This window comes from Zerene cesonia, chromosome 3, assembly GCF_012273895.1.
Source record: "Zerene cesonia ecotype Mississippi chromosome 3, Zerene_cesonia_1.1, whole genome shotgun sequence".
In the NCBI taxonomy this organism is placed as follows: Eukaryota; Metazoa; Arthropoda; class Insecta; order Lepidoptera; family Pieridae; genus Zerene; species Zerene cesonia.
The window spans coordinates 17457-45007 of record NC_052104.1 but is presented as its reverse complement, the minus strand read 5'-3'; the positions used below and the strand labels follow the sequence as shown (position 1 = coordinate 45007).

Below are 27551 nucleotides of genomic sequence, written 5' to 3'. Positions count from 1 at the left end.
AATCAGATGCGCATTCACTCTATGTTCTCACAATCATTATTATCTTTTAAGTTATACATTACATAAATTTCTCGTGTAGTTTTAAGATCTTACCTTTGTTTATATTTATGACGTCAATGGTTACCACAGCTAAAGAATATCTTCTTTCACTGGGGTTTGCTGGCTGGTCAGACGCTTCAATGAATAAAGCATGCCTCCCGTCTAAAATCGGCGATTCTGCCAATGTAATCACGCCTGTTTTAGCATCAACTTGAAACGGCGATGTAATTGTCAGATTGCTCGTTCTTTGTAAATCATATAAAACTATGCCATTCCTTCCTAAATCATGGTCCACTGCTTTTACACTTCCAATTTCAGTTCCTATCTTCGCATTGGATTTAACGGAGAATTCATACAAATTACTTGGTATGAAAATGGGATTATTATCATTTGCATCTAGTAATGTTACTTCAACAGTAACAAACGACATCAACTGATGTGTATCATCATTATACTCAATATTTTCTGCTTTTGTTCCTATTCTATCTGGAAACACATATGTTGTTTTTTCTTTTGATGGTGGTAGTTTTGGAGCGGGATTTCTTCGCCATTTAGACAATCTTTGTTTATCCAGGAATGTACCTACAATGCTCGGATTCTTTTCTTTAGCGAATACTTTCATTCGTAGGGACGAATGGTGTTCGCGATCTAAGACGGTCTGAGGAAAAATGCAATTATCACTGTCATTGATGAAAAGGTTTATTAGAACACCTTAAAAAATAAATTAAAATTAATAATTGAATATAAAAAACAAATACAAACTTGGTTTTTGACAGTAAGCCAACCAGATCTAGGGTCAATAGAAAAGGCTCCATTAGGGTCATGCAGTTGATATGTAAATTCGCCGTTATCCCCTTGATCCTTATCAGTGGCCATTACTTGAAGAACACTGAAACCTATGAAAATAGTAATCATCTAGTATCAAATGTAAATGAACAATTTTAAACTTTACCATCTTCTCAATAGGCTATGTAATAAACGTACTGAAATTGATTATTGGGTTAAAATTTATTCGTTTTTCACATTATAATAGAATCTAATTTACAATGAAATCGGTTTTAAATAGACTATATCACAAAACAGTATGATACTGATGATCGCTTGTATACCTATCATCATGTACTTTCCAAATGTATGCTTAAAAAATATTAAACCTCTCATACCATTTGGCAAGTTCTCGACGATGCTGATATTATAGAAGTCCACCTCGAACTCGGGCAGATTGTCGTTTAGGTCCAATATCTCTAGCTCCACCCTCGCCTGCGCGGTTTTCAAAGGATTATCCACTTGGGCCGCTTGTATTTGTAATATGAATGTATTTCCTGGAAATATGATTTTGTGACATATATTTTTTTCAATCAAAGATAATAATGTTTGCTAAGCATTTTTTATGTGGTTTAAAACTTATTGCTTTTTATATTTACCTATATAAGTGTTTCTTATACATTACATAGATTAGATTTAATGCTTTTTGCTACATTATTTAATGGTTATAAAATTAACCATTGGAAATACGATTGGAAGCTTAGATATCAAAGAAGGCGTACAATTTGGCAAAAATCACACTAATAAAGACCATTCACTTAATTCAAAACATCAAAGATACCCGGTAAAGCGCTCTCAGCATCCAAGTCGATCTCTTTATCCAGGAACAGGCTGCCATTCAAGGGGCTGAGGGAGAAGAGCCTCCTCTCATTACCAGACACCAGCTCGTAACGAACTGGCGCCGCCACGCCAGTGTCTTGATCAAACGCTCGAATTGGTTGTTCAAACGATAGCTCTTGGTGGATTCTTTTATTCTGATAGCAACATACAGAAGTATTATGAATATAAATAGCATATGTAATACTATGAAGCTGAAGAGTTTGTTTGTTTGAATGCACTTATTTCAGGTACTACTGGTCCGATTTGAAAAATTGTTCCAGTGTTAGATAGCCCATTTATTAAAAAAGGCTATTTATTGATTATATATATATACCACGGGTGAAGACAGACTGCTAGTACGTAATAAAGTAAGCTTTATTACGTACTAGCATACTAGTACATAGCATAGTATACTGTACTTGACTAGTGATGGATAGATCGAGTATTATTGGGTCAATAAAATCAATTCGATTTATATGTAAATTTAAACAATGAGGCTCACAATATCAGATACAATATGTGTACACATTGTATACTATTTGATAACTTCATATTCATCTTAGAATTTTGGGCGAAAGATCAATATGCAAAATATTAATTATCTTTTATTCGATTAGATGAGAAAATAGACTAAATCATAAATTGAAATTACATTTATATCTGAATATTTAAATCGATATATAAAAGAACTATCAAATAACAGTAAATTCCATAAGAATTAAAACATTAAATCAAAGTGGGTCGTAGAGTTAAAATACAAAAAAAAAATCAACGAAATAATCACCATAAGTGGATAAAACTCCGGTATTTTAGTTCTATACACATCAAGAGTGAACTTGGGAGACAGGTCATCATTATCCAGCACGATGATGTGAACGGTGGTGTTGGAGCTGCGAGGTGGGGAGCCGCGATCCTGAAAGCGAATAGAGCTGGTAAATCCTAGTTTATAAACGCGAAAGTTTATAAGTATTGATGGATGTATGGATTTTTGTTAAGCTTACACGCGAAAACAGCTTGTCGTATCTGTACGGAATTTTGGTACAGAGATAGATTATTGTCTGGCTTAGCACATAGGCTACTTTTGAACCAGGTACCATGTGAGTCATGCCGCAGGTTATAGCTATGGATGTTATAGTAATGGATAAAGAAGAGTATGGACGATAAATACGTGGGTTTCGAATCAGGTACACCAGCAGTAATTAGACATGTATATTTTTATAAGTGCCCAAAATCGTTCATAATTTTTTGTATTCCATTATTTAAGAAGGTTCTAGAATTACTTTAATTAGTTGCTATTCTATTTACTAACGTTAGGTTGTATTTTGTCAACAGAATCAACAAAAAGAAAGGTCAGTTATCCTTACCGATGCTGTTATTGTGAGCAGGAACTCTCTGTCCCCATTGTCATAGTCCAAAGGCTTCTTCAGCACCAGGCCCGGCTTGTGTGAACTCTCCAGAGCGAAACGATTCTCCTCATCGCCAGACACTATGGTGTACTGCACGTCGGAGTTCGGCGTGTTGGGTTTGTCTCTATCGAACGCACGTATACCCCGGTATATGATCAAACCTGTAAACATTAAACCATAGATTTATTATGATTTTATAATGCAAAAGTAAAGTCAACAAAATTCAAAAATGAAGTGCGCCAAATAATCACAATCTCCATTTTCCTCGGCAAATTTGTTTTGTCTTAGAAATCCTAATACAGCAGATTCGAAATATCGCTGTCATTTATTTCAATTAGTAAAATATATAAACTACTATTCAGAAGAATGTCAAACTATCCAAAAAAGTTATGATACAAATTGGCAACAAGTGGAGAGGATCCAAAACCTCATAGGGTTTTGGGATGTCTTAATATAAGTAATTTCCGACCTGGTGGAGTAAGTTCATCCACGCTGACTCTGTACGGCGCGTCTATGAAGGTGGGTATATTATCGTTGATATCTTCTATGTAGACCGTCACAGACAGGTACGCTGATATCTGAAACATTTCAATAATATAATTGTGCTAAATATACTACTTTTGCTCTTAGTATTAAAGAGTATGACAACCAACGCATATTGTACACCATTACAGATAGTATAAAAGACAATACATAACCATATTATCTTCCACTGTTTTTGTCGGTAAATATGTATTTATCAATGTTAAGCAGTTACATCACATAGGTTTTCTAGTCACCCCAAATTTAATCTATCCACACTTAAATCCACGTCACAAATTCAGATCAAGTTATACTTATACTTGTGAACCAAATCTATGAGCTCCAATTATTATTGGACTGAAATTCCAATCAGCCTGTTTAGATCAGAAAACTATATAACCTTATAATTAAATTTATAAAATGTTCATCTCCTTCTGCTTAAGTTTGGCTATAATACTCAATATTACACAAACTTTTCATACAACAAAAGTTTGCGACAATTTTCGAGAGCTTTATGACATCTATCACCACACACTCGACCCCAACAACCTTTAAAACAAGTTACCCGCATACAGTCCGATGGAAATTTTAATAGTATTAGTCTGTGACATTCAGCGAGTGGTTTTTAAAGGCTTCAACTTCCATTATTGCGATTGTAACGAAAATAGCAACGTGTCCTGTGTAAACTCTATTTATAAAGATAGATCTGAAAATTCCCACAAGTGTATTGAAAAATAATTGGATATTTTTATCGCATCTGTGTTTCATTTTAATGGAATGAAGGAGAAGAAAATTATGAACTGCACTAGCTTTCCGCCTGAGGCTGTTGTCAAAGAAAACGATGCCGGTATGTCTCTTCTCGGGTCTCAAACTATCTCTGCAACTAATTTCATTATAATCGGTTCAGTGGTTTGGTGTGAAGTGACAGACAGACTGAGTTACTTTCACCATTTGGAAACGTCTATTTATCATACACCCAAATTTAAGCAAGCAATCACAAACGTCGACCTCAATGTGCCCGCAAAATCCCATTCTATTCTGTTCAGTTATTTATCGACACATGTTATAGCAATGTACAAACATTATTAGCATATTGTCAAATAGTACGCCAGCACCAAACGCAATTATGCAAATCTTGGAGAACAGACGTAAACAATATACGCAACGCACAGCTATGGAAAGATCTAGAAGTGAAACTGGAATTTAATCAATATTTCTATGTTTGATAGACTATAGAGGGTTTGCATGTTTTGATAAAACATCTTCTAAAAAGTGTCTAATTATATATAATTAGGTTATTTCTTCTGGGTCTATTTCCTCGTAACTTTTGACTGGGTGGAGCGATTTTGATGATTGTTTTTGTGCCACAACTGATGCCACCGTGTAGTCCCATTAAAATTTACTCTAATATCGACAAACTGAAGGCCGTTTGGTGCCTTATAAAAATAATTATTCTCTGGATAACTGCCGCACTTTTCTTTAAATATGGTGTACCTTTATCACGACTTTTGTACCCATCAAATATAACGGGTATTTCTATGTAATATAAATCCTTGTCTGTGCTCTCAGCAGGTTCATTGACTCTATCAAAATCACATCTGATTTTACGATACGCGTAAAAGTGAAAATGTTTTTACCCCTGTTGCGTTTATTGCCTACTCACAATTATTGTTTCCTTATTTACAACTGCTTGCCCCCTGGATTTGGTTGAGTTGATGAATACACAAACAACAGTTCTTTATAAATTTGCTGGTGATGAATACACAAACAACATCTCTTTATAAATTTTGGTTTTGGCTGGTGGTTAGGTGGTGGTTATCTTCCGAATGCGCTAGGATATAATTAAAGAATAGGGGAAAAAAAAACCTTGTACGGTTGCGTAGCACGGAATTTTCCACCTGATGCTAACTGAAAATACGGCACTTCTCATTAGGGTTCCGTACCCTAGGTATTCAAGAATTCGCTGGCTGTGTGTGTGTCCATCCGTCTCAGCGTGTATCTCAAAATTTATGAGCACATTTCGTATTTCTTTTATTTTTTTGTCATTACTAAATAATCGTTTCCTGCCACCTCCTTTCCTATGCAATAATCTGGCTGCTTGGAAAATTGTTAAAGAAAACGACAAAAATAACTAAAACGATGTTTACTAGCAAGTTTGTAATGTACTAATTTTAACACTACTTAACCGATTTCACAATAATTTCACGATCAAAAATGTACTTTATTCCTCAGTGGCAATCAAATAATTTAAGTTTCTATCCCGGTTCAACAGCTAGTTACAATAAGAAGGAAGAAGATTAACGAATACCCACTTTTCCCATACTAGAAAGCGCATAAATTGCAACAGAGCAGAACAAAGACATATCAAACCAGATCATCGCCGGCATCAAAGTCGCAGCCCAGCCTGAACTTGACCACATTCTGTGGCGTGTCGCTGTCGACCAGGTGGTCCACGCTCTGCGCCAGGATCACGGCCACGTGGGTGCGGTTGACGTCACGGTATGTGAAGAGGTGGGCGTCGTCCTCTCGGTCTACCGCCTGGAGGAGCAGGTTCTTTCTGAAAACGTAAAAATATAGAAATTAATAGAGATATGTAAATGGATTATGACGGTGAATGTACATTTTTAGGTTCAAGAATGACCCTTCTTTACAGATAATAATATAATACAATAAGTTAATTAATGAGCAAATGTTGTGAAGTAAATTGTAAACTTTGCCCTTTTGGCCAACTGTTGGATAAGTCGTAAAAGGGTATGCATGCAAAAACAAAAAAAAAAATTAATCTTTTTTCTAAATTTCATTACACCGATATATTATTTTACGTGAATATGCTTCAGGACTTACAGTTTTTTAACATGTTTGTATGTATATATGATTGTACGTAACTCCTTTAGACTCGATTTTGACCCACCTTAACGGTAGATGAGAATAAAACAATTTATAACTCACAACGAGTTTATCTTACTACCCTTATTAGGATCGTCAGATTTTTTTGTTAGTTTACCCTTATTTTTTAGCTAATGTCAATAGAATATATTAAAAGTAATTAAGAAGTGATCTATATTAATAAAATTGAAATCGCCAAATGTGCTTTTACCGCTTTTGTTAAGGACAACGAAGTTTCTTATAGCGGGAAAATAAACGTACCACGGGTATAAATGTTCCTATGTTGTTCTATAATAGCACAGGAATACATAATAATTACAAAAATTCATATGCCTCCTCATTTTATTTGGCAATTGATTTTGTTTCCAATAAACTTTTATATCATATTAATTACATGAAGTGATATAAATACGAAAATATATTTGGCTTCGTTTATACAAACGCCATCTAGGCTTTACGTTCTAAACTTCAAGAGAACTCAACTAAAATGTACCTCATAAGAATTCCGCTAGATGTCGTTAATTTAAAATGGTTTGAAATACACAATTTTTATGAATGATTTGTTTGTATTCATTCATTCCTTATAATGAAAAGTTTATTTGGCTATATTGCATGCAATTATAAATATAATGTGATTTATTTTTTAAATAACTTAATTCAATAAAGAAAAAAAAAGTCTACCTAATGCTAAAATAATTTTTTTTCAAAACGAAAAAGAGTTTAACAATATCCATTACGCATTTATTTGCGTAAATTTACGTTTAAATTATAATTAAACATAACTAGTTTTGTCGCTATTTAAAGTAATAATTTCTGTGTACACAACATATGAAATACCAAACCCTTAACATTAAATAAACTCGTCTCCAATGGACGGTACTGAATGCATGCAAAAATAATAATTAGACCGAATCGATATGCCTAAAACAACAATAACAAGTTTCAAATGTTAGTAGTTAGTATTATGTTATCTGTGGTATTACAACCATAAATTACACCTGGTAGTAAAAAATAAATCTCATTTTAATAAGTAATTTATTAAAAAGATTTGATCAACCCAGCTAATGGGCGTACCTGAGGTGATGCTGTTTTGTAATAATATTACTTCCCTTGTATGTTGGTCATGAAAGTCAATCTTAACAGAGAATCAAATGATAGATGTTCGTAGATTTCATAAAATGTGTTAATTTTATTTTTTTGATACTTAAACATATAAAAATATAAATAACACGTTTCATATCATATAAATAACAGAAAACATAGAAAAAGATTTCTCGCTTTCCAATTTTAAGATAATTAGCATGTTCCTCCATATTTATTTTAACAAAAACTAAACCACCTTCAAATTGTTATATTTAGACCAAAATCCGAACACACGGAAGGCACCAGTCTTTCAAGCAATCATCAAAATCCATTTAGACAGTTAATAGTTCTGAGCTAACAAACAAAAAACATACAATCCAATTGAGAACTTCCTCATTTTATATCGGTTAAAGCAACATACCTGATTCACTTAAAAAAAACCATATTTCTTTCATAGTTCGCAAAAAATCGAACAAAACAATGATGTCATAACAATTTTATTAGTAATTAGACCATATTATTATCCGATTGCAGTAACACACGTAACGTTACGATGCGTTACTTTCAGCGCGAAATGTTCTATTACAGCTCTGTGAATGTTAACGCGTTGCAGACGAGCGGGAGAAACGCTAGTGAACGAGCGGTTCAACCGCCCGTCTCTTAATACACACACTCATGATTACGCTCAAAATTTACCAAAGCTAAACTATGCCAAGGCATCTACATTGATAAACCTAATAAACGCTGTAGATGTAATGGAATTTGAATATTACTGCTATTAAGGAATTTTATTTATTTTATTTTTATACAAGCTCGTTCATTAGCTGTAGGCCTTTTAATAGGCCATTATGAGTTTAATAGTTATTGTGCTATAAAAATTTAAGACTAAAAAGAAGAAAAATATACATGTACTAGCTACGCCCCGCGGTTTCACCCGCGTAAGTCCGTATCCCGTAGGAATATCGGGATAAAAAATAGATGTTGGCCGATTCTCAGACCTACCCAATATGCTTACCAAATTTCAGAGGAATCGGTCAAGCCGTTTCGGAGGAGTATGGCAACGAAAACTGTGACACGAGAATTTTATATATATAGATTTAGGTCCTACCTAAAAAAAAAAATATTAAATAATCCAGGGCAGAAAATATGAAAAAACATTTATTGAAATCTACGTTAACGTATTATTATTACTATAAATATAATTCTTACAATTTGGACGTTTTATAGAGAAAACGGCAAAGTGACGTCAGATTTGCATTGCATCATGATATTTAAAGATTTTTTTATCTTATACTGCTGCACCCCGCGGCTTCACTCGCGTTAGTCCGTATCCCGTAGGAATATCGGGATAAACAGTTGCCTATATATTATTCCAGTTGTCCAACTGTCTACGTACCAAATTACATTGCAATCGGTTTAGTAGTTTTTGCGTGAAAGAGCAACAAACACACACACACACTCTTGCAAACTTTCGCATTTATAATATTAGTAGGAAGTATTTGTAATCTCGATATCTGCCACTGATAAGGATTTCTTAAGTATTTTCTCCGATTTTTCACTAAAACGTCGATAAACCGCCCGTTTGCCCCCACAGTAGCCGCCTCATACACTTTTACTATCACTCTTGTGTAATGTTGACGTTGGAACTGACCATCTTGTCCCCAATACGAAAGGTTCTCCACGGTTAAGCACTTATACTTGCGGTCAGATCTATGATGGGTATAACGATGTCAAGTGATACAAATGTGGAAACTATTTTTGTTATATTAATGAACTAGCTGCGCCCCGCGGTTTCACGCGCGTAAGTCCGTATCCCGCAGGAATATCGGGTGAAACCGCGGGGCGCAGCTAGTCTTCCATATATTTTAGATTAATTTCAGTATTTATTTAATGATGTAACTGGATTCGATAAATAAATACTTTTTATTGAATTTATTTTTACAAGGATTGGTATGAAATGATAATTCATTTTAGATTTCAACTTACAAAAGTGGGGTTATGTTTTTAAGAGTCTTTATAAAATTTGGGTGATATTTCAGATTAGATCAACATTGACTAACTTAACATATCAATATTAATTATAAATAAAAAACTGAACTGCCTCCAAATTGTCTGAACAAGACACGGGAGTCACCAACTTTCAAATAAAATAACTACAAAATCTATACACTCAGTTAAAGTTATGAGATATCTAATAAACACAAAAGTCCGAATTGATCTTCCTTTTTTTAAGTCGGTTAAAGAATGTCACACAATGCCGCCAATTTTGATTTTCCTCAAAACCTACAAAGACATATCAAGATAAGCTTTTATTAAAAAAATATTGCATAACCTGCTAAAGAGAACTATTAGGTCATTTTAATATATCTTTTAGCAAAATTAGGTGTTAAGTGATTGAATTATTGAGTGAATTATGACTTCATTGTAGAACTTGTTATATATAATTGACTTACATCATTTTAAAATAGCGTACAATCTAGAATTATTATTGGGAAAGACCTGTGAATTATTGAAATGAAATTAATTTGAAATGGAATATTTTTTGATCGATTGAATCATTAAGGATTTAAAGTTCCGCAATCTGAAGAGAAAGGTAGAAGGCACTATTCCTAAGACGTTGTTGTCCGTCTATCTGTTTGTGTGTTCGTCAGTTTGTCATTAACTCATGAGATGTGATTAGTAAAAGTTGAAATTTTCGACGACGATGTATATTGTTATTGACTGTTGCCGCTATAACAATAAATAATAAAAAACCAATGGTTTAAGCAACAGCGGCCACGATCATAAATTAGATGGGTGAACTTCTTTCCCATGAACTAATTTGTACGGAACTTTTAAGTTTGCGAGTATGACTCGCACTTTACCGATGTTTTCTTGGTTACTAGTCTGTTTCGTTCTCGTTCGTAACGTTTCTCATGGAGTTGTAAAAACTAAAGTCTCGAATATTGTACTCCTATTTATGGAATGTCAACGGGAAATCCAAGAAAAGCCGCGGGCAGTGTGTAGTGTATTATAATTTAAACTGACATAATAAATACGCGTAAACAGTTACGAAAATTAATGAAATATTCCACGTGTCACGTTATGATATAATTGCAATTTATTTTCATTTAACATTACATAAAGCATGTTTGGTTTTTGAACGAAAACCGCACGAATCGCGTGTGCTGCTTCTATTGAATAAACATTTGTTAACATTTTATGTTTTTGAACGAATCGAAAGAAAAAAACATTCAATTCAGCATCTACTTTGATTATGTAATAGACATGCGAAGTGCATTGAACAATCGATATTTATTTTAAAATACTGATACATTTTAAATACTAATTTACTGGAGTATTATGTAAGAATTACTTGGCAAATAATGTTGTGGTTTTACGAACAAATTGTTTTTTATTATATAACTGTGTTTTAATATAATTGTAAATAACTTCTACTACAACTACTATATAATAACTGATAACGACAAACCTGGGATGTACTTCAACTTGTAACACTTCACCTCCAACACTCAAATTTTCTGGTATCCTCACGAACTTTAAGTATTCTCCGACGGGATAGAAATTGCAACCTGCGAAAAGAAAACAAACGTTACAGAAAGAAAATTTACATCAGTTTTTATTCCAAACGTGAGTGTGTGTAGATTTGTACACATTTATGTTTGTTTCTTGGCCTAAGCAGAATCAGACATAATATATCAGATGGTGATATCACATATACTAATTTAGACGAATCTTACATTTCTGATGTGATTCGCAAGGGGTTTTTCGAGAAAAAACTAGCCGTCACGAAAATAATTGCTTACGAATTGCATAGATTTTATTTTATATGGTTGAAAGATAAATTCATCATATGCAGTCATCGCTCAATCATTCCTATTAAATCGAAATTTCCTCTCATATCATAGAAGAAAAGAAGCAATGTTTTAGGCTATGCTGTGTAAATGAAGTATTAAATTCGGAGTAGTTTAATTTATGTTACTACACATAAACCTTCCTCTTGAATCACTCAGTCTAGTATAAAAAAACCCCCATCAAAATCCCTTGTTTAGTTTTAAAGACATAAGCATACATTAAGGTCAGAGGCGGGAAGCGACTGTTTTATACTACTGATTTTGGTCTTTATTCTTTGTACAAAATAATGATGGTGGTATAATGAAAAGGTTATAAGATAAGTTAAAATTACGATTGTACATTTTTTTGTTTTTTGATAAATTAAAGAAGAAAATTTTATATGAAGTATAATATGTCATTTCATAATTTCATAACCAACTCATGTAGTCTACATCGAAGTATATAATATAGTTATCATAATAGTTTTTAAGTGCTTGATTATCGTTCATATAAAAAAATATACGGCCAAATGTCTAAATACGCTATGCTATTGACTTTCAAGCAACCAAATACACAAATAATTATACGCCATCATTTCAAGTCGAATTGCACGTCAAATTACAAGTATATCTTGAAAGAAGTTATGGATCACACCATATCAAATGAATTTTAAAAGCCACTTGGTCTACAATTGATTTAAGAGGAATGTTTAAGACAATAGCAACGATATAGATACGTTTACGTTGAGAAACCGATTGTCCCACAGACCTATAGCCATTCTCTTGTCAGGCAAAAAATGTATTAATTGAGTAACTGGTACGTGTGAATGTTTTAATGTACGTATTGGGATTTGGAGGTCTCTATACAATATATCTTCATTAGTATATCTGATAGAAATTAATCACCAATACCACAGCATTACTAGTTATTTTTTTTTTATATCATAACGGGCAACTGAGCTGGTGGTAAGCGATCGCCCATGCGCTGCCTTCTTTAAAGGGGTAAGGGATTAAGAAAGGGTAACGGGAATAAAGAAATGAACTCAGAAGGGTGGGGAAGTTTACGGACCTGCGGCTCCCCCACACTCCCACAACGTTATTGTTTATTAATAGAATAAATGTGAAAGTTTGTTTGTTTGGATGTTACTCCGTCAATCACGCTAAAAGTACCTACTGAATTGTTTTGATGAAATTTGGTATACAGACAGCTGTCTTAGGTGATAGGATATTTTTGTCCCGATTAAATGCTCCCTTGGGATAAAACGGCCACCTTGATATCCGGACGGAGCCGGGACGAGCGTCTAGTAATAAATAATCACGAGAAACTATAAAAAATATTAAGCTGTAACAATTTATGATTGCCATTACACTTTCAATATCTGTGGTTTAGGGCTAGCTAATAAAAAGACAAGTAAAACATAATCTTTAATGTTTATTCAACGATTGTTATAAGATTGTTGCGGTTGGTTGATCACTTCTCTTTTTGCTTTCAGCGAAACTCGCTGGCTAGATGAACCGTATCAACCTTAATAAGGCTTGTAATTACTAGTCATTGGTTATTAAAAAAAGTAAGGGGAAACAGTGGAGCTGGCAATGTTTACTACTAATTGTTTTACATCACACCTCATTCAATATTATGAATTGAGAATCTTTCCCTTGAATGACTATGAAATTAAATTGCGCACTTCGATTGATGGGACTGTTATTTAACGAACGATTTGTTTGTGTTTTGATTTTGGTGTAATAAAATATGACAATACTTTGAATGTTAGATGTAATTTCCTTTTTCTTATTGTTTATTCTCCTGTATTTATAATTTTATCACTTCTCCTTGGTATGGGTTGCTTGGAAGATTTTTTCGAGTCTGTGTCTTAATTTTAAATGTGTTTTAAGAATATCTTAATAAATAAATGTTTGATAATATTTTCTTAGCGTATAGAAACAGTCCTAACCGCGTTAAAATTTTATATTTTATAGTTTAGTTCCTAAATCTTTCTGTGATCTCAAACTGGTAATTTTTTTGGTTATATTTTTTTTTAAATTTATTTGTAACTTAGTTTTCAGTGTCCATAATGTGTCTTTACCTCTACTGCGCATTACTTCAGCCATGTGCATTGTAGCATCAAGAAGCCCATAGATTTCATCGTAAATCACCGTTGCAAGACATTCCCTTGCCCAATGCGTATTCAAATTGATGCTATCATTATGGTTTTGTCTAAACTCGTTACGGATGTTATTTTGCGCAAATATTGCGTTCGAATTCGCCATGCTTTTGAATGACGATTTTTTAAAACTTGATCGAAAAAGATATTTCATCATGGTGTTATTTTTTTGGATGTAACTAAAAAATAATGCAGAAAAAATAACAAGCCAGGGCTGGTCTTTGTTTATCACAAAAAACTTCAAAAATTTCTCAAGCCCGAGGTGGAGGTGGAAGCAATTGCAAGATAAGTATTTAACGATGGTAATTGAATATTGCTTAAAACTATTTGATACAAAGAAAACTTTTGCATTATATTCATCATCAGCATGTTTACTATTCAATCAATATCAATGTAATCCATTATTATATTCATTACCATAGATTCCTAAAGGTCACCCATTTCTAAAGAACTCGAAGGTAAAAGTACCACCAAGTTTCAATACAGGGAGTATTAAAAAGGTGTTACTCTATGACCGCTATAGAAACGTAACTACAGATGGTATCTCTCCACTAAACAAATTACCTTCACCATAACGCGTTAACAATAGACTTTAAGCAAATGATTATTCAAAGATCTTGATAGCTATTGTATTTATATTCATCGCATCTTTCCCAAGCTTCACCTTATAGTTTCCTCTGTTTGATGTTTTCTAGCATATCATTTTTACATAACAATTCATGGTTATATTGGGCCTTCGCTTTATCATTAGTTGATCAGTTGATACTCTTTTGAAGAAGGTCATTTCAAATGAGCGTTTTCTCAAGATAAATTGTTTCTTTTAATAAAATATTTTACACCAACTGAAGTCTGGTGAAACTTACTATAGATTTGAATAGAGAATAAAAATTGCGATCCAAAAATTTATAAAGTTTACTTAGTCTACTAAGGTCGCTTATCTTTGCTGCGCTTCTCAATAAGTTTTTGTACATTTCAACTCAACTGAACATTTTAATTGATGTTATAACTTATAAGCGATGTATAGTTTTAATATATATAAAAAGAGCACTTTAGTACTCTAATATAAAAAATATAAAAAATAATATAAAAAAGGCTTGTCAACAGAACTTCAAAATTAGCGGAACACAGGTTATAAAAACGTTTTGGTTATAAAGAATAAATAGTATGCCTATAAGCTTAGCAGATAATTGATGAAACTATTAATACATATACATGATATATACATATTAATAATGTTTTTAACCTAACATTTTACAAAGTGGGCTGTTATAACCAAATAATGTTTCCCTCGGGGCATCGATTTTATAGGAATAAAAGTAGTGTACTTACAGGCATCTCATCTCGAGCTAGGTGTTATCTAAATTACCTAGCTCTCGACAATCTCAGTTCAGATAACAGTAACCGCCGTTAGAAGGGCTAGCACTATCATTAAGGTTATTGACGTTTTTCTCGCTCAATAAGCAGTTTTTCTCCGATAATAGTAATATTCGAAGAAAGTTCTTTAAAACATGCTCGACCGCTCGGCTGTTCGAACTGTACTTTGAAAATATATATTAATGTTAATATATTAATATATCTATTGGGCATAATTCTTCCCGAATTTCCCTAGTACCTAGCTTCAATTTACTTAATACTCCTTCTTTATTTTGTTCCCTGATTTCAAAGAAGTATGCTAATCAATATTTCATTTTGCCAATTGTCATGATATCATTTTTCATAGACTGGTTCATAATATCACATAACTTTAGAAGAGTGGCTTGGCCAACTTTGTAGAAATTTGGTACGCAACTATACCTTGAAGTAATATAAAAGAAACTTATATTACCTTATACCATCGCTGCCATATACTAATTATTAATCTATACTAATATTATAAAGCTGAAGAGATTGTTTGAACGCACTAATCTCAGACACCACTTGTCCGATTTGAAAAAATTCTTTCAGTGTTAGATAGCCCATTGAAGAAGGCTATTGGTTATATATGTACCACGGTCGAAGCCGAGGCGGACTGATAGTTATTTTATACTACGATATATATACTACGATACTTTTATACGAACAACTAAATGATTTTTAACTCGATTATTTTAATTTCCTTAATAATATTAATATAATAATATTTCCTCAATAATTCGCAAAATGATATGATAACTTACACTACATTCCTAACCTCAGGATTTAAATTACAGGAACTAAATGTTCAAGACACAAGGCCTACGTCATTATGCAACGAGACTGCGCACGCGCAGGGAAAGCAGTGGAAAGTTAGCATTTACATATCGAGATTAACTGATTCTATAATTTGCAGTTGTGACGTATTATGTAATTTGATTGCAACCACTAATAATCTACGTGGATATGAGGTTTGAATATTCATAAGAAAACATTAACAAATCGTGGCCATAGGATGCTTATTATCATAAGCATATGATTTCCGTCAATACTAGGAGCTATAATTAAACTTTACTTTTAATATTTTCCAATGAGCAACAGCTTTCAAATAAAAAACAATCATTTAAAATCGGTTTACCTATACCAAGTTGAAAGTTCCGAAGTAACAAGCCCAAAACGATACCGTCGAATCGAACAGCTCCTTCTGTTTTTAGAAGTCGGTGGAAATGTTGTCATGTTTTCATATTTCATGTATGGAATATTAACTCGAAATAACAAGTTTAGAGCAAAACCACGACTACTCTCTTTGTCTATACGAATATTTAGGATTTTATTTATTTATATAAGCAAAGTAATTCAATCGAAATTATATTTAATAAATAAATGTTTTTCTTTCTTTCTTTCTAATAGTTTAAAAACAGTTTTAAGCAAATACTTATATACCCTTTGTACACAGAAACTAAGTAAAAAGTATCTAATTAATTATTTAACAGGACGTGAAAAATTAAAATTTTATACAAATTTCTACTAATGTACTCGTTAATAAATAATGTCAAATCATTGCAACCTTACCGTTATGAATAGCAAAGCTAATGCGAATATAATAATAGAGTATGACTGTAATTTAAATGTTCGATAAAATCCAATATTTAATGAGATCAAACACAATTTTCTCACGTCGCGTATAAAATTAAAATTGCCTCAAACAGACAGAGTATGTAGTGAAATCCATCACTTAACTAGAAACCTCGAGATCACTGTAAGCGCAATTTGTCCAACGGTTAACTTAATCTAATAACTTAACACTGCACACTTACGAGTATAAGTTATAACCCAGTTGAGGCTTCACACGAGACTTTTTATGGTACGGAGCACGTCACGATTGTCAAAACGCCGCTATCGTTTTTTATTTTGATGGAAATTAAGAAGATATTCAGTAATAGTAGTAAAATACTTATTTGTAAGTAACAAGGACCCAATGTCAGTTTATGAAACAATTATACAAAAATAAATTCACAAAATGTCACAAAAATTAATATTAAAATAAAAATTATTTGGCGGATTGGTGAGGGAAAAGGAAACGGGCCACCGAATTTGAAGATTATTGAAATAAAGTTAATCGGTCAAGAGTAAAACATGAATTTTATATTTGAAAACTCAATGAGATAAAGCTTAGTCATTATTGATGTAATGCATAAAATTTAACAACGAATAATCTCGAATAACCTCGTCATACCAAATACTTATCTATGTTTTTTAGGTAGGGACGGTTTAATTAAAATGTTATCTAGATATTGAACATAACTTTCAATTTACTTGTACCATCATCAAACCTTGTACACATTATTCCTTTTTATATTACTTAATACTGCAAAGTAATTTACCTTTTATCATAAAAAATCACGTCACAATGCAAGTGTGAACAGCCTCTTAGTATACCGGTTTGTGGCCTACCGCGTGCCATTTAATTTCACTTGCATTGAGCTGGTTCATCTTTGCTTATAAGCTCATCACCTTATTCGTTTACGTAACTCCGTAAGTCGTGTTAAAAATCTCACTTTTCCTACATCCGGAGATTTTTGTTTAGAAATTATAATATTAACGATTGCATCGTGCGAACGGACGGATTGTAATCTAAATAAATAATTATGAATCGCCAAATGTACGAATATGAGTTACTAAGCGTAAAACTTGAGAACGGCTCGACCGATTCGGTCGGTTTTGTCATTTTTATTGAGGCACAAGAAAGGTTCTATTGGAGAGAACAACGTACCATGGAAGAAGCCGGGGCGGACCGCTAGTTAAACATATATCTTTCTTTTATACTTTTGAATTAAGTGTAACTAATCGTCTCATAATTTCTTGGTATGTCACGTGATGACAAACTTTTCTTCATTTCATGTGAAATTTACGGTCCAGTTAGGCAGACTAGAAGACTTACGATACACCCAAATAATGTTCGACCGGCAAAATCTTTCACCGATAAATACATGTAAAAAAGGTCAAAACACTAGAACCAAAATTCTCACTAATGATATAACAGTCCAATGACGGTGCGGACCCGAAGCCGGATGAAATGAAAGTAAAAATTATCTCAAAGGTTCAACATTTTGCGTTTTACATAACTCCATTTGTATCGCATTCCCGGCATTGTTCTCGATTCCGCTAATTTCCGGTGGCCCAGTACAAATATGATTTAATTCATTGCATAATTAACCGCAGACGTTATAATGTAACACACGTTTCGAAACATTCCGCGTTGACAATGCGAATCTTACTCAAAATGCTAATTAAGAGTCTGAGATAATTGCCACGAAATATGAATCAGAATGGAGAGGTCTTGATAAATTGCTAGTTTTAAAACTCTGAAGTAACTGTTTTGCGAACTGGCTTTAGTGTCTCAACTGGTTTTATAATGTATCTACAAAATTTCCAAACTGAATTTGGATAAGAGTCGGATCATACGCTTTATAAAAAGTTATTAATACTTTATAATAACCTTTTAGAAATTCCATATTCCCAATAATCAAGGGTTCCAAATAAAACAAACAGTTCCAATACCACGATCTCGGCAACGTATATTTTATGCAACACGCATCTGTCACCATCGACGTATATTTAAATCCCCTTACCCAATGACAACCTCTGACTATCTGTACAAAACGTGACACTGGCAGAATCCGTCCCCAATGGAATCAGAAGTTGCCATTTAATAAAAAAAAAAGAAGCAGATGGAAAGCTCCTAAACAATAGGTCAATAGATCCAATTACCTAGCCAACCTCCCTCATAATTTCAAGCATCGGAAAGTAAATTATAGGATTTCCTACTTACTACATATTTATTCAAATCAGTTACATGTATTTCGTGTTCCATGTCCGTACATGATGAACGCAACGCTGTTTCAAAGAGGTGTTACGAAATACGAATGTGCATATTTATTCTGTACCGCTATTGGACCAGTTCTGACACATCCTTTTAGTTCAGTAATTATTTGCCGCCATGTCCTCGATACCGTTAGGGAATTTAAATTTTAGAATAGACTGGCATAAAATAGGTAAATGATAAATTAATTCACGATAAGAGCCGTTAAGCGGAGACAACTATTAAAATTAAAATTGGCGATGGACTTAATGACACAAACTAGAATAATTAAAGACGAATTTAAAAATACCACATACGTGGTAATAATTTCGGCATTAAATTAATCACAGTGGAGCCGAGGTGCTTCTAATGTTTCACCAATTCAATTCTAATAATTTCTTCATGAATATAATATACTAAGCAGTTTGTTGAATTGTATTTCACGGCTTCACCCGTGGTATGTTTCTTCGCTTCATAAAAACCTACCTTGTACCTTAACAAAAACGTTTGAAACAAATTAGGCGAATTGGTGAAGATCTCGAGTTAAAACAAGAGTGCTACGTAGGTAACACATTTGTCGACACATTTTTATTTATGCTAGCGATCCGCCCGGCTTTGCCCGTGGTAAATATATAGCCTATAAGCCTTCCTCAATAAATGGGGTATCTTACACTGAAAGAATTTATCAAATCGGACTAGTAGTTCCTGAGATTAGTGCGTTCAAACAAACAAACAAGCAAACAAATTCTTCAACTTTATAATATTAGTATAAAGTGATTGGTAATGACTGATGATGGACAATTTGACTATTAACCACGTCAAAATAATGAGCACGTCATATCACAAAGTCAAAAATGACATATTTTCATAAATCATTTCATAAATGTGACATATTAATGATAATATGGGGAAGGTACTGTCTTTAATACAGGATACTTTGTAACCCAGCAAAGATATCGGTCTTGAACCTTTAATTGTTTCGTACCTATTTGTACTGCTACCATGATCTACTTAGCTATAAGGTTATGTGTTTGATTTAATAAACAAACAATATTATAACATTAATCATTTGTCATTTTACTGACAGATAAGGAATAGAAGATGTCCAGTAGTTGCGAAATCGGCGATAAAGGTTAAGAGTTGCATTTAAGATTCTAAATCGACTCGCCGACTACATCACAGTTCCACATGATTTCCCATCTCCATACGTCATGTGCAACTCAGGCCAATATTGTAAATGATCGAAGCTGCCTTCATCTACCGCTAGGGTCGACGAACTTGGCAAAAACATAGGAAGCATGAGTTGCCACGTGTGAACGTGTTTCTTGTATATCCGAGAAATTGCGAATACCGCCCGCGTTCCGCATTACTCTGGCGCGCGTTTTATAAATCGCTTTTGATTAAGTCACTCGCTAAAGGGCTAGTGACAATATTAGATAGGTATTGTAAATATAAACTTGGGCTCTGGAAAAAGTAATAGATTGCTTCTATCTTTTATGTATTTCTGCGGAATATGAATTACATATGTCTAAGCTAAAAAATTCAAAATAACGCATTAAGAAATATATATTCCTAAGATGTTGGGGACAAGTTATTACATTACAATTTTAGTACGTAGAATCAGTGTTATGGAAGACAATTTCTATCTCTTCCTTCATTCCTTGCTCGTTAAATAAAGATAACAGAAAAGGAATTTTCTTCAGTTCTTTCAACAATATTACACAACGTACCTACACGATTAAACTAATCGATTTGCATGAAATTTGGTAGTTCGTTTTTATCGCGGAAATCACACGGAAGCGGGTTCTATGCGGGGATAACTCCAGGACTATCCATGTTTTTCTTTGGCTACGCGGGAAAAGCCACGAAAGCTAGTACATACTACAATGACATAAAAAATTAAGAAACCCCAACAATTAGTACTAAAAAAAAACCATTACAAAATAAAGAACCATTCGGACGTACATTAATGAATATCATTAAAGGATTGAATTTCTATTTAAAATGCTAAGCACTGTTAATTATGTTAAAAACAGTTTCCCTTGTGTGCTGCGTGCTTGGATTCTTGAAGTTATGTCTTTAACAAAACTGTGGGTTTTCCTGAATAACATCCATTATTTTATCTTGTTATTTCTGTTAATCGCTAACATTTACAGCTTCTGTATACAAGATTTTTATGCGGATGAATATCTAATATAAAGAATCAGGTATTCTAAACTAGATCTAGTAGACTAGATATTCAAAATAACTGTATTTCTTAAGTGCTTTTAGTAATTTACATGATATTACAATAAACTTTATTGAAAAGTTGTCCGCCTTTCTGCTTGTCTATGTGTCTGTATGTCTGTCAATCTCTACAACAGTCTTTCCTATTGTCTACACAATAGTAAGTCTTGTATAATTATTTATTAGGCGTTCATGATTCATACATCAAAATAGGCGTTTGTTTGTCGTGTGTTCTTTACGCCTAAACCATTTAACTTATTTAGATGAAATTTGTTATAAAGATAGTTTGAAACTATCCTGTGATACTTTTTATCTCGGAAATCCTACAGGAACGGAAGCTTTTACGGATAAAACCCCAGGACCGTTTTATTTATCTGCAAGAGCATTGCCGCAGCCGAAAATCTAGATTATATTCAACATTCAAAAAAGCTTTAAGAAGAGAGTATCGTCATATTACATAATCAGATACCGTCTACTCAAGTTTTTATCAGAGAGCTGACAAGAAAGTTTTGTTTCTCCTTAAAATCAGATAAAATGCAGCTACTTTAGTTTCGTTTCATTTATAAAAATACCACTTTCACCCGCGTAAGTCTCCATCCCGTAGGAATATCGGGATAAAAAGTTGCCTTTGTGCTATTCCAATCGGTTCAGATTTTGCGGGAAAGACTAACAAACATCCATCCGTACTTACAAACTTTCGCGTATATAATATTAGTAGGATAATAATAATAATTTAAAAAAAACAGTTCACACAACCACGGATAACATAACACAACATTCCATGCATTTACCGTTCATAAATTGTATATTAATTTATGCTTGAGTAGAATTTAGAACAAAAACGAAAAATTTACATATTATTATGTAGCGTAAATGTAAACCCAATAATTCTAGCTAGTTTTTTAGCATGGATGTATGTATGTTTGTCTCTTTCACGAATAAACTGAACGGATTTCGATGAAACTTCGCACTTATGTAGCTTATGTAACAGAATAATACAAGCTATAGAAATACTTGATTTTGTTTGCTCGTTCGTCCGCGAGTGAAACCGCGCGCCACAGCTACTAAGCTATATCAATGTGCTCAATGGCTGATTAATTATTAATTCAATCGCGATTTATATCATTGGATGTCATTAGTCCTTAAATAATACATATGTATGTGTGCGTGTGTATTCAATATGCGAATTGAATAAGCGATCAATTTTTCAGAAGTAAAAAATGCAAAATTAAAAAAAAAAGTACAAGTTTACTACTTGAGTTTTATGATACTATGTTACACACACGCTGATACGTCTACGCGTTATTCTAAAATGCTTCACAGAAGTTCATAATGGGTTCATACGTTTTAGCTGTCAGCACTACGGCCAGCATGGCGTCCGCGTGACTCTAAAAGCCTAAATCATGTTTCAAAATTTCCAATTCAGTTACACTTTTGCGAAATTAACTGAATATGAAAAATAGGGATACATAATTTATTCTTATTAGTATTATAATAACAAGCAAGCAGTGGTGGCTCAGTGGTGAGAACCTCGGACTTCAAAATCGATAAGTCGGGGTTCGAGACCGGGGGAGCGCGCAGGAAATAAATAGATTTTTCAATTTATCTGCGCATGGGGAAAACATCACCACTGCTTAAACGGTGAAGGAAAACATCGTGAGGAAACCGGCATGTCCAAGAATTAAAAAAAAAAAAGTTCGACGGCATGTGACATCAGCCAACTCGCACTTGGCCAGCGAGGTGGATTACGGCCTGAACCCTCATAGGAGGCCTGTGTCCCAGCAGTGGGAACATATATGGGCTGATGATGATGATGATTATAATAACATATACTCTTATCTTCACAGTTTCCAAAACGATCCGTAAGTATGCCACTGATATCTTTGAAATCGTCCAATCGTTCAAACACACAAAGCAGGCGTAAATCAAATAATGAAAGTGTCATACCCCACAAAGATGTAATTATTTTCCGGACGTGTTTCCACAGACAAACAAAGAAATTGCAATACAATGTATGAGAAAAATGCCTTTGGAACATCCCACGATCGACTTTTGGCTACGCTTTTAAGCCAGTTTCTATCTTATCTACATGCATTTAAAGTCCTATTTCAAATGACAAGTGAACAGATCTTGAATGTTATTTGAAATACCAATTTTAAACTCTATGGCGATGCAGCAAAGTTGACTTACGTCTAGCTATGTATAAGTAGAGCTTTTATTGAAAACAAATTAAGCCTTATTACAATTACGTAAGGTGGCAAATGTTAAACTATTTGTGTTAAATGACACGCGGTTTCTTCAATTAATTATATGGCTTAGAAATCTATGGAGTGAAATTGTTTAGCTCATTATTCGCACGGATTAGTTCGGCGATACCCTCAACGTAGTTATTTGTATAATCAATTGTGACATAATTTTTATTTATTTCGAGTTATGTATTCTTTTCGCCTTTGAGTTAATCGATTCCACATAAAACCTAAAAGAAATGCTTAATTTTTGTGTTTGATTGATTAGTTGGAGATAGATGACCGAAATTTGCAAATATTTTGGAAAATGCGATGATGTGAAATAATGTTAGTTAAAAAGGATGTTTTCGATGACGTAGTAATAGATAGTACCTTAATTAAAAGAAGAATGTATTTAATATACTATTTTATCATATTGATTGATTGTAGATTAATTCGTAAATAAATAAATAAAAAATTCAAAGAAAATAAATTATTTACATTTATTAGTGACTAAACTAAACTCGATATCGAAGATCTAAAAACATGATAGTACTAGAAGATACTCTTTTTGTTTTAAGTGGTTCTTAACATAGTTTTATTAAAAAAACAACAAATCTACCCCATACACTATTAGCACACCAGACAGATACTAAGATTTAAGTTAAATAACAACAATCATTACACAATGATTATTGATAATTTCGATAACTAATAAGTATTAGTGATAAAATCCAGTTTGCCAGGAAATGGCAATCAAAACATAATACTTCATCCTCAAAAACAACTGTACGCTTAAATAGAAACCAACATATCCTGTATTTAATCAATCAATCGCTTCATTATTGCAAATTCTATGATTATTATTTAATAGAAAGAAAATGGATGTTTCGAAAAGGTTTACACTATGATCATGATTTGTAAAACTACAAAAATTAATTTAAAAAATGTAAGCGCATATAAGCACATCCATATTTTTTGAAGCTCTTTATATGTCAGTACATTATTATTATAAGTACAATCATTATGATTTTTAACTCAAATTACGCAATAAACGTCAAGCCTGCAGGCATAATTAAAATACGACTTCTATCTCCAGGCTGGGGGTGACTGACAGTTATGGCATAATATGTTATGCAGAAATTAAAATAAAGTATTCTATTGCCCTCCCCGAGGATTAAAGGCAAGATCTAAGTAGACCAATGAACTTTGGCCTATAACGAGTACGTATACATATATTGATCTAATCAAATATTAAAATCGAAAATAATTACAAACCACTTAGAGAATGCAATAAAACTAATCTTGCAATAAAATCTAGCGTACAGTTAACGATATTTAAAGGTACAGTAAAACGGCACATAAAATTGTAATAACACGTTTGTGCCAGGCATTACGGCTAATTAATGAATTTCACTGCGACAGATGGATGTAGGCTGCACGTTGTCATTACGATTGAGATCTGTTTCGCTCTACAAAGTGGTGCCGTGAGATATGGCGGAATGGGGACGAACACACGGTTTATATCATCTAATTTAAAATATAAATAAATCGTAATTCGCACTTTTTCTGATATGATGATTGATGAATATAAGGAATAACTTTGGGACTAGGATATATCCTTGTGGGATACCGATTAAATTGCTACAGTTATTTTTACCATTGATAGAATAAGACCTATTTATATAAATAGGTGTTAGAATTTCGAGACCAAAACAGCCTATTCGTTCTAGATAACATGGATACGTGAAGACGTTCATTGACATTAAAATATTATCACAAAGACTATCAGTCATCACTCACATTCCCACAAGCCATACGATGCTATCAAGGCTACCCATAACAGTGCCTCACAATGTCACGCTACACCACAATTACCTCATAAAATCTTTGAACAAAGCATCTCAGATTATCACAAAACAAATCATTTTTCTTCAAATAAGTTCCGCTATGGAGAAAGTTGGAAAGGCGTGAACTTTTGACCATAATTAGAGTACTTATGAATTTCTTGGCAGATCTTGCATTATGCAGCTGTGTATGTTAATTTTCGAGTGTTTAATGTCACGAAATTAACTTTTATGTGTTTATAATTTAATAACATCTCGCAGTGGCGTTTGCTTAAAGTTTCGCTGCTATAAATGCGGATTATGCTAGTTGCGACGTAACCACGAGTATCTGTGTATAATGACTTTGCCGTGAATTCTCGTATTTAATTTAACAATTAAACAACGCAATTATTATTTCCGTATTTTAAAAACATTTTATTCATAATGTAATTTTACGTATACATATTATTATAACATAAACAATTATGTTAAATTAATACAATTTATTCGAATGCAAAAAACAAAGATAATTCTTGTACCTGTGATAACTATAAAGATTCTAAATATGTTGTAATTGCATTTAGTTCATATGTTGTTTTATTTTACTTTATAATAAAATTGCCATTAATACATTTTAATCCATTTCAGGGGAAAGTTAAATGTAAGTTTGATAAATATTACTAAAAACTTGGTCAAAAGCTAGTCGGTCTCATGACACCAAGGATTTCTTCGTACAAATTAGCAACGGCATAAAAATTTGGTCACCCATCCAATTAGTGACCGTGCCAACGTTTGCTTTGCCTCGATTTTATATTATTTATTATTATAGCGGTAACAGAATTACTTTATTTATGGAAATTTCAATGGTGCCACTCAGCCTGGTGATTGAATGACGAACAGACGGAAAACGAAGTCATAATAATAAAGTCCCGTTTTACCCCTTGGGCTTGGTATCCTAAATTACTTAATACATAATATGCTAAAAAATATAATAATGTTTTTAAAATAATTGCACCAATAACAATTATATAAATTATATAACACTTCGTGGGTGCAATATCAATATTTATTCTCTGTAAAGAAAGTGTGAAAGTTCTGTGAACTTGAGGTTAAGTGAGACCAAATTCAACTTAATGATATCAGTTCGCGTTGCGTGACTTATGTTCAGTGTTAAGTGCTGTACAAAAAAGTAAGTTAAGTAGAAGTTTGTGACGGAGAAAAATATCACTTTATTTGTATAGGAATAGAGATAAATACAAATGCAAAGTCTGTTTATGATATCAAAAGAAGGTTTTTTTTATATAAAGTAGACAAAATTATTTAATTTGGTGTCTTTCTATTACAATTGCATAGTAGGGCATCTATAAAGTAAATTAATTGATAGAAATATATATGTCTGATTGATAGTGAGGGGTTTGAAACTGATGGACCGATTTTGATAGGGGGCATACAGACGACTGGATTAATAGCTAGATAAATAGGTATTCTAGATGACAGGTTCTTAACTACTTTCCTTCCAGGCTTAACTTATCAAATTATGTGGTTTCACAGAACACCGGCGTGAAATAATAGCATGCTATTGTGTTCCGTACGGTGAGTGGGGGCGCCGGACGCCCATTTCCTTTTCCTTACCCCACACCCTTCACCCCTCAGTCATCAATCATTTACTTATCCCTTGCCCCTTAAAAGCGGGCAACGCATTTGCAGAGGTCTGAGCCTCTGCGAATGTTCATGGGCGGTGGTGATCGCTTACCATCAGGCGAACCACCAGCACAGGTGCGCGGTATGATAAGCATGCTACTATTTCACGCTGATCTTCCGTGGGGATGAGCGAGCTGATCAATTCATGCCGAAGCGTGCTTGACTCCTACAATGGAGCTCTCACTAATATTATTAACTTTATTTGTGAGTGTTTGTTACACTTTCACGTAAAAACAGACAATAGTTTGGATAAAAACGTTTTATCTAAGTACTACGCGAGATCTATCTATTTCGATATAATTATTATAAAAAATACTTACACTCAATAACTCCAAGTGTGCCCAGAAGCACAGACAGTATGATGGCGCGCATGATCACTCTTTTGCACACTCAGTTAAGCACAACACTTACACACAATATGTCCGCGAAACAGTCACTTTCATTTTTCCCCGTGGTTCAAACCTGTGGACAATAATAATAACTATAACTCTTTGCAATAAATTCTCTTAAAAACTACTTCAAAGTGAAACAAATGAACTGATCACATGATTCTCAATCAGCTTATAAATTACATATTGCCAGTTTTGAATTAAGAATTGGTTTAGTTATCATGGAACACACAGATATTAGAATAGAAAAAAAAAATCGCGGGTAAAATGAAATAAAATATCTCGCTTGCTCTTTTTACACGCTTTTTATTAGCTTCACCTGTATGTTTGTTTGTAACCGACTCCTTTGGGCGCG

The 27551-nt window shown here is 33.2% G+C and overlaps 1 protein-coding gene across 2 annotated transcripts in view; it reads right to left on the bottom strand.

The window, feature by feature from the left end:
• Positions 1-27264, bottom strand: part of LOC119839483 (cadherin-89D) — a 34347-nt gene extending 7083 nt beyond the window's left edge. Inside the window, exons 1-10 of one of the 2 annotated variants that reach the window (XM_038365769.1) lie at positions 27128-27264; positions 11053-11152; positions 5982-6168; positions 3559-3667; positions 3048-3250; positions 2468-2596; positions 1646-1838; positions 1203-1361; positions 802-935; positions 94-697 (exon numbers count right to left, since the gene is read on the bottom strand). In XM_038365769.1, the coding sequence (XP_038221697.1) occupies positions 94-697; positions 802-935; positions 1203-1361; positions 1646-1838; positions 2468-2596; positions 3048-3250; positions 3559-3667; positions 5982-6168; positions 11053-11152; positions 27128-27179 (1870 nt within the window). In that variant the 5' untranslated portion in view covers positions 27180-27264. Of the gene's footprint in view, positions 1-93; positions 698-801; positions 936-1202; positions 1362-1645; positions 1839-2467; positions 2597-3047; positions 3276-3558; positions 3668-5981; positions 6169-11052; positions 11153-27127 lie in introns of those variants that run through there. The other variant, XM_038365768.1, reaches the window with a different exon arrangement.
• Between the last annotated feature and the right edge of the window lie 287 nt (positions 27265-27551).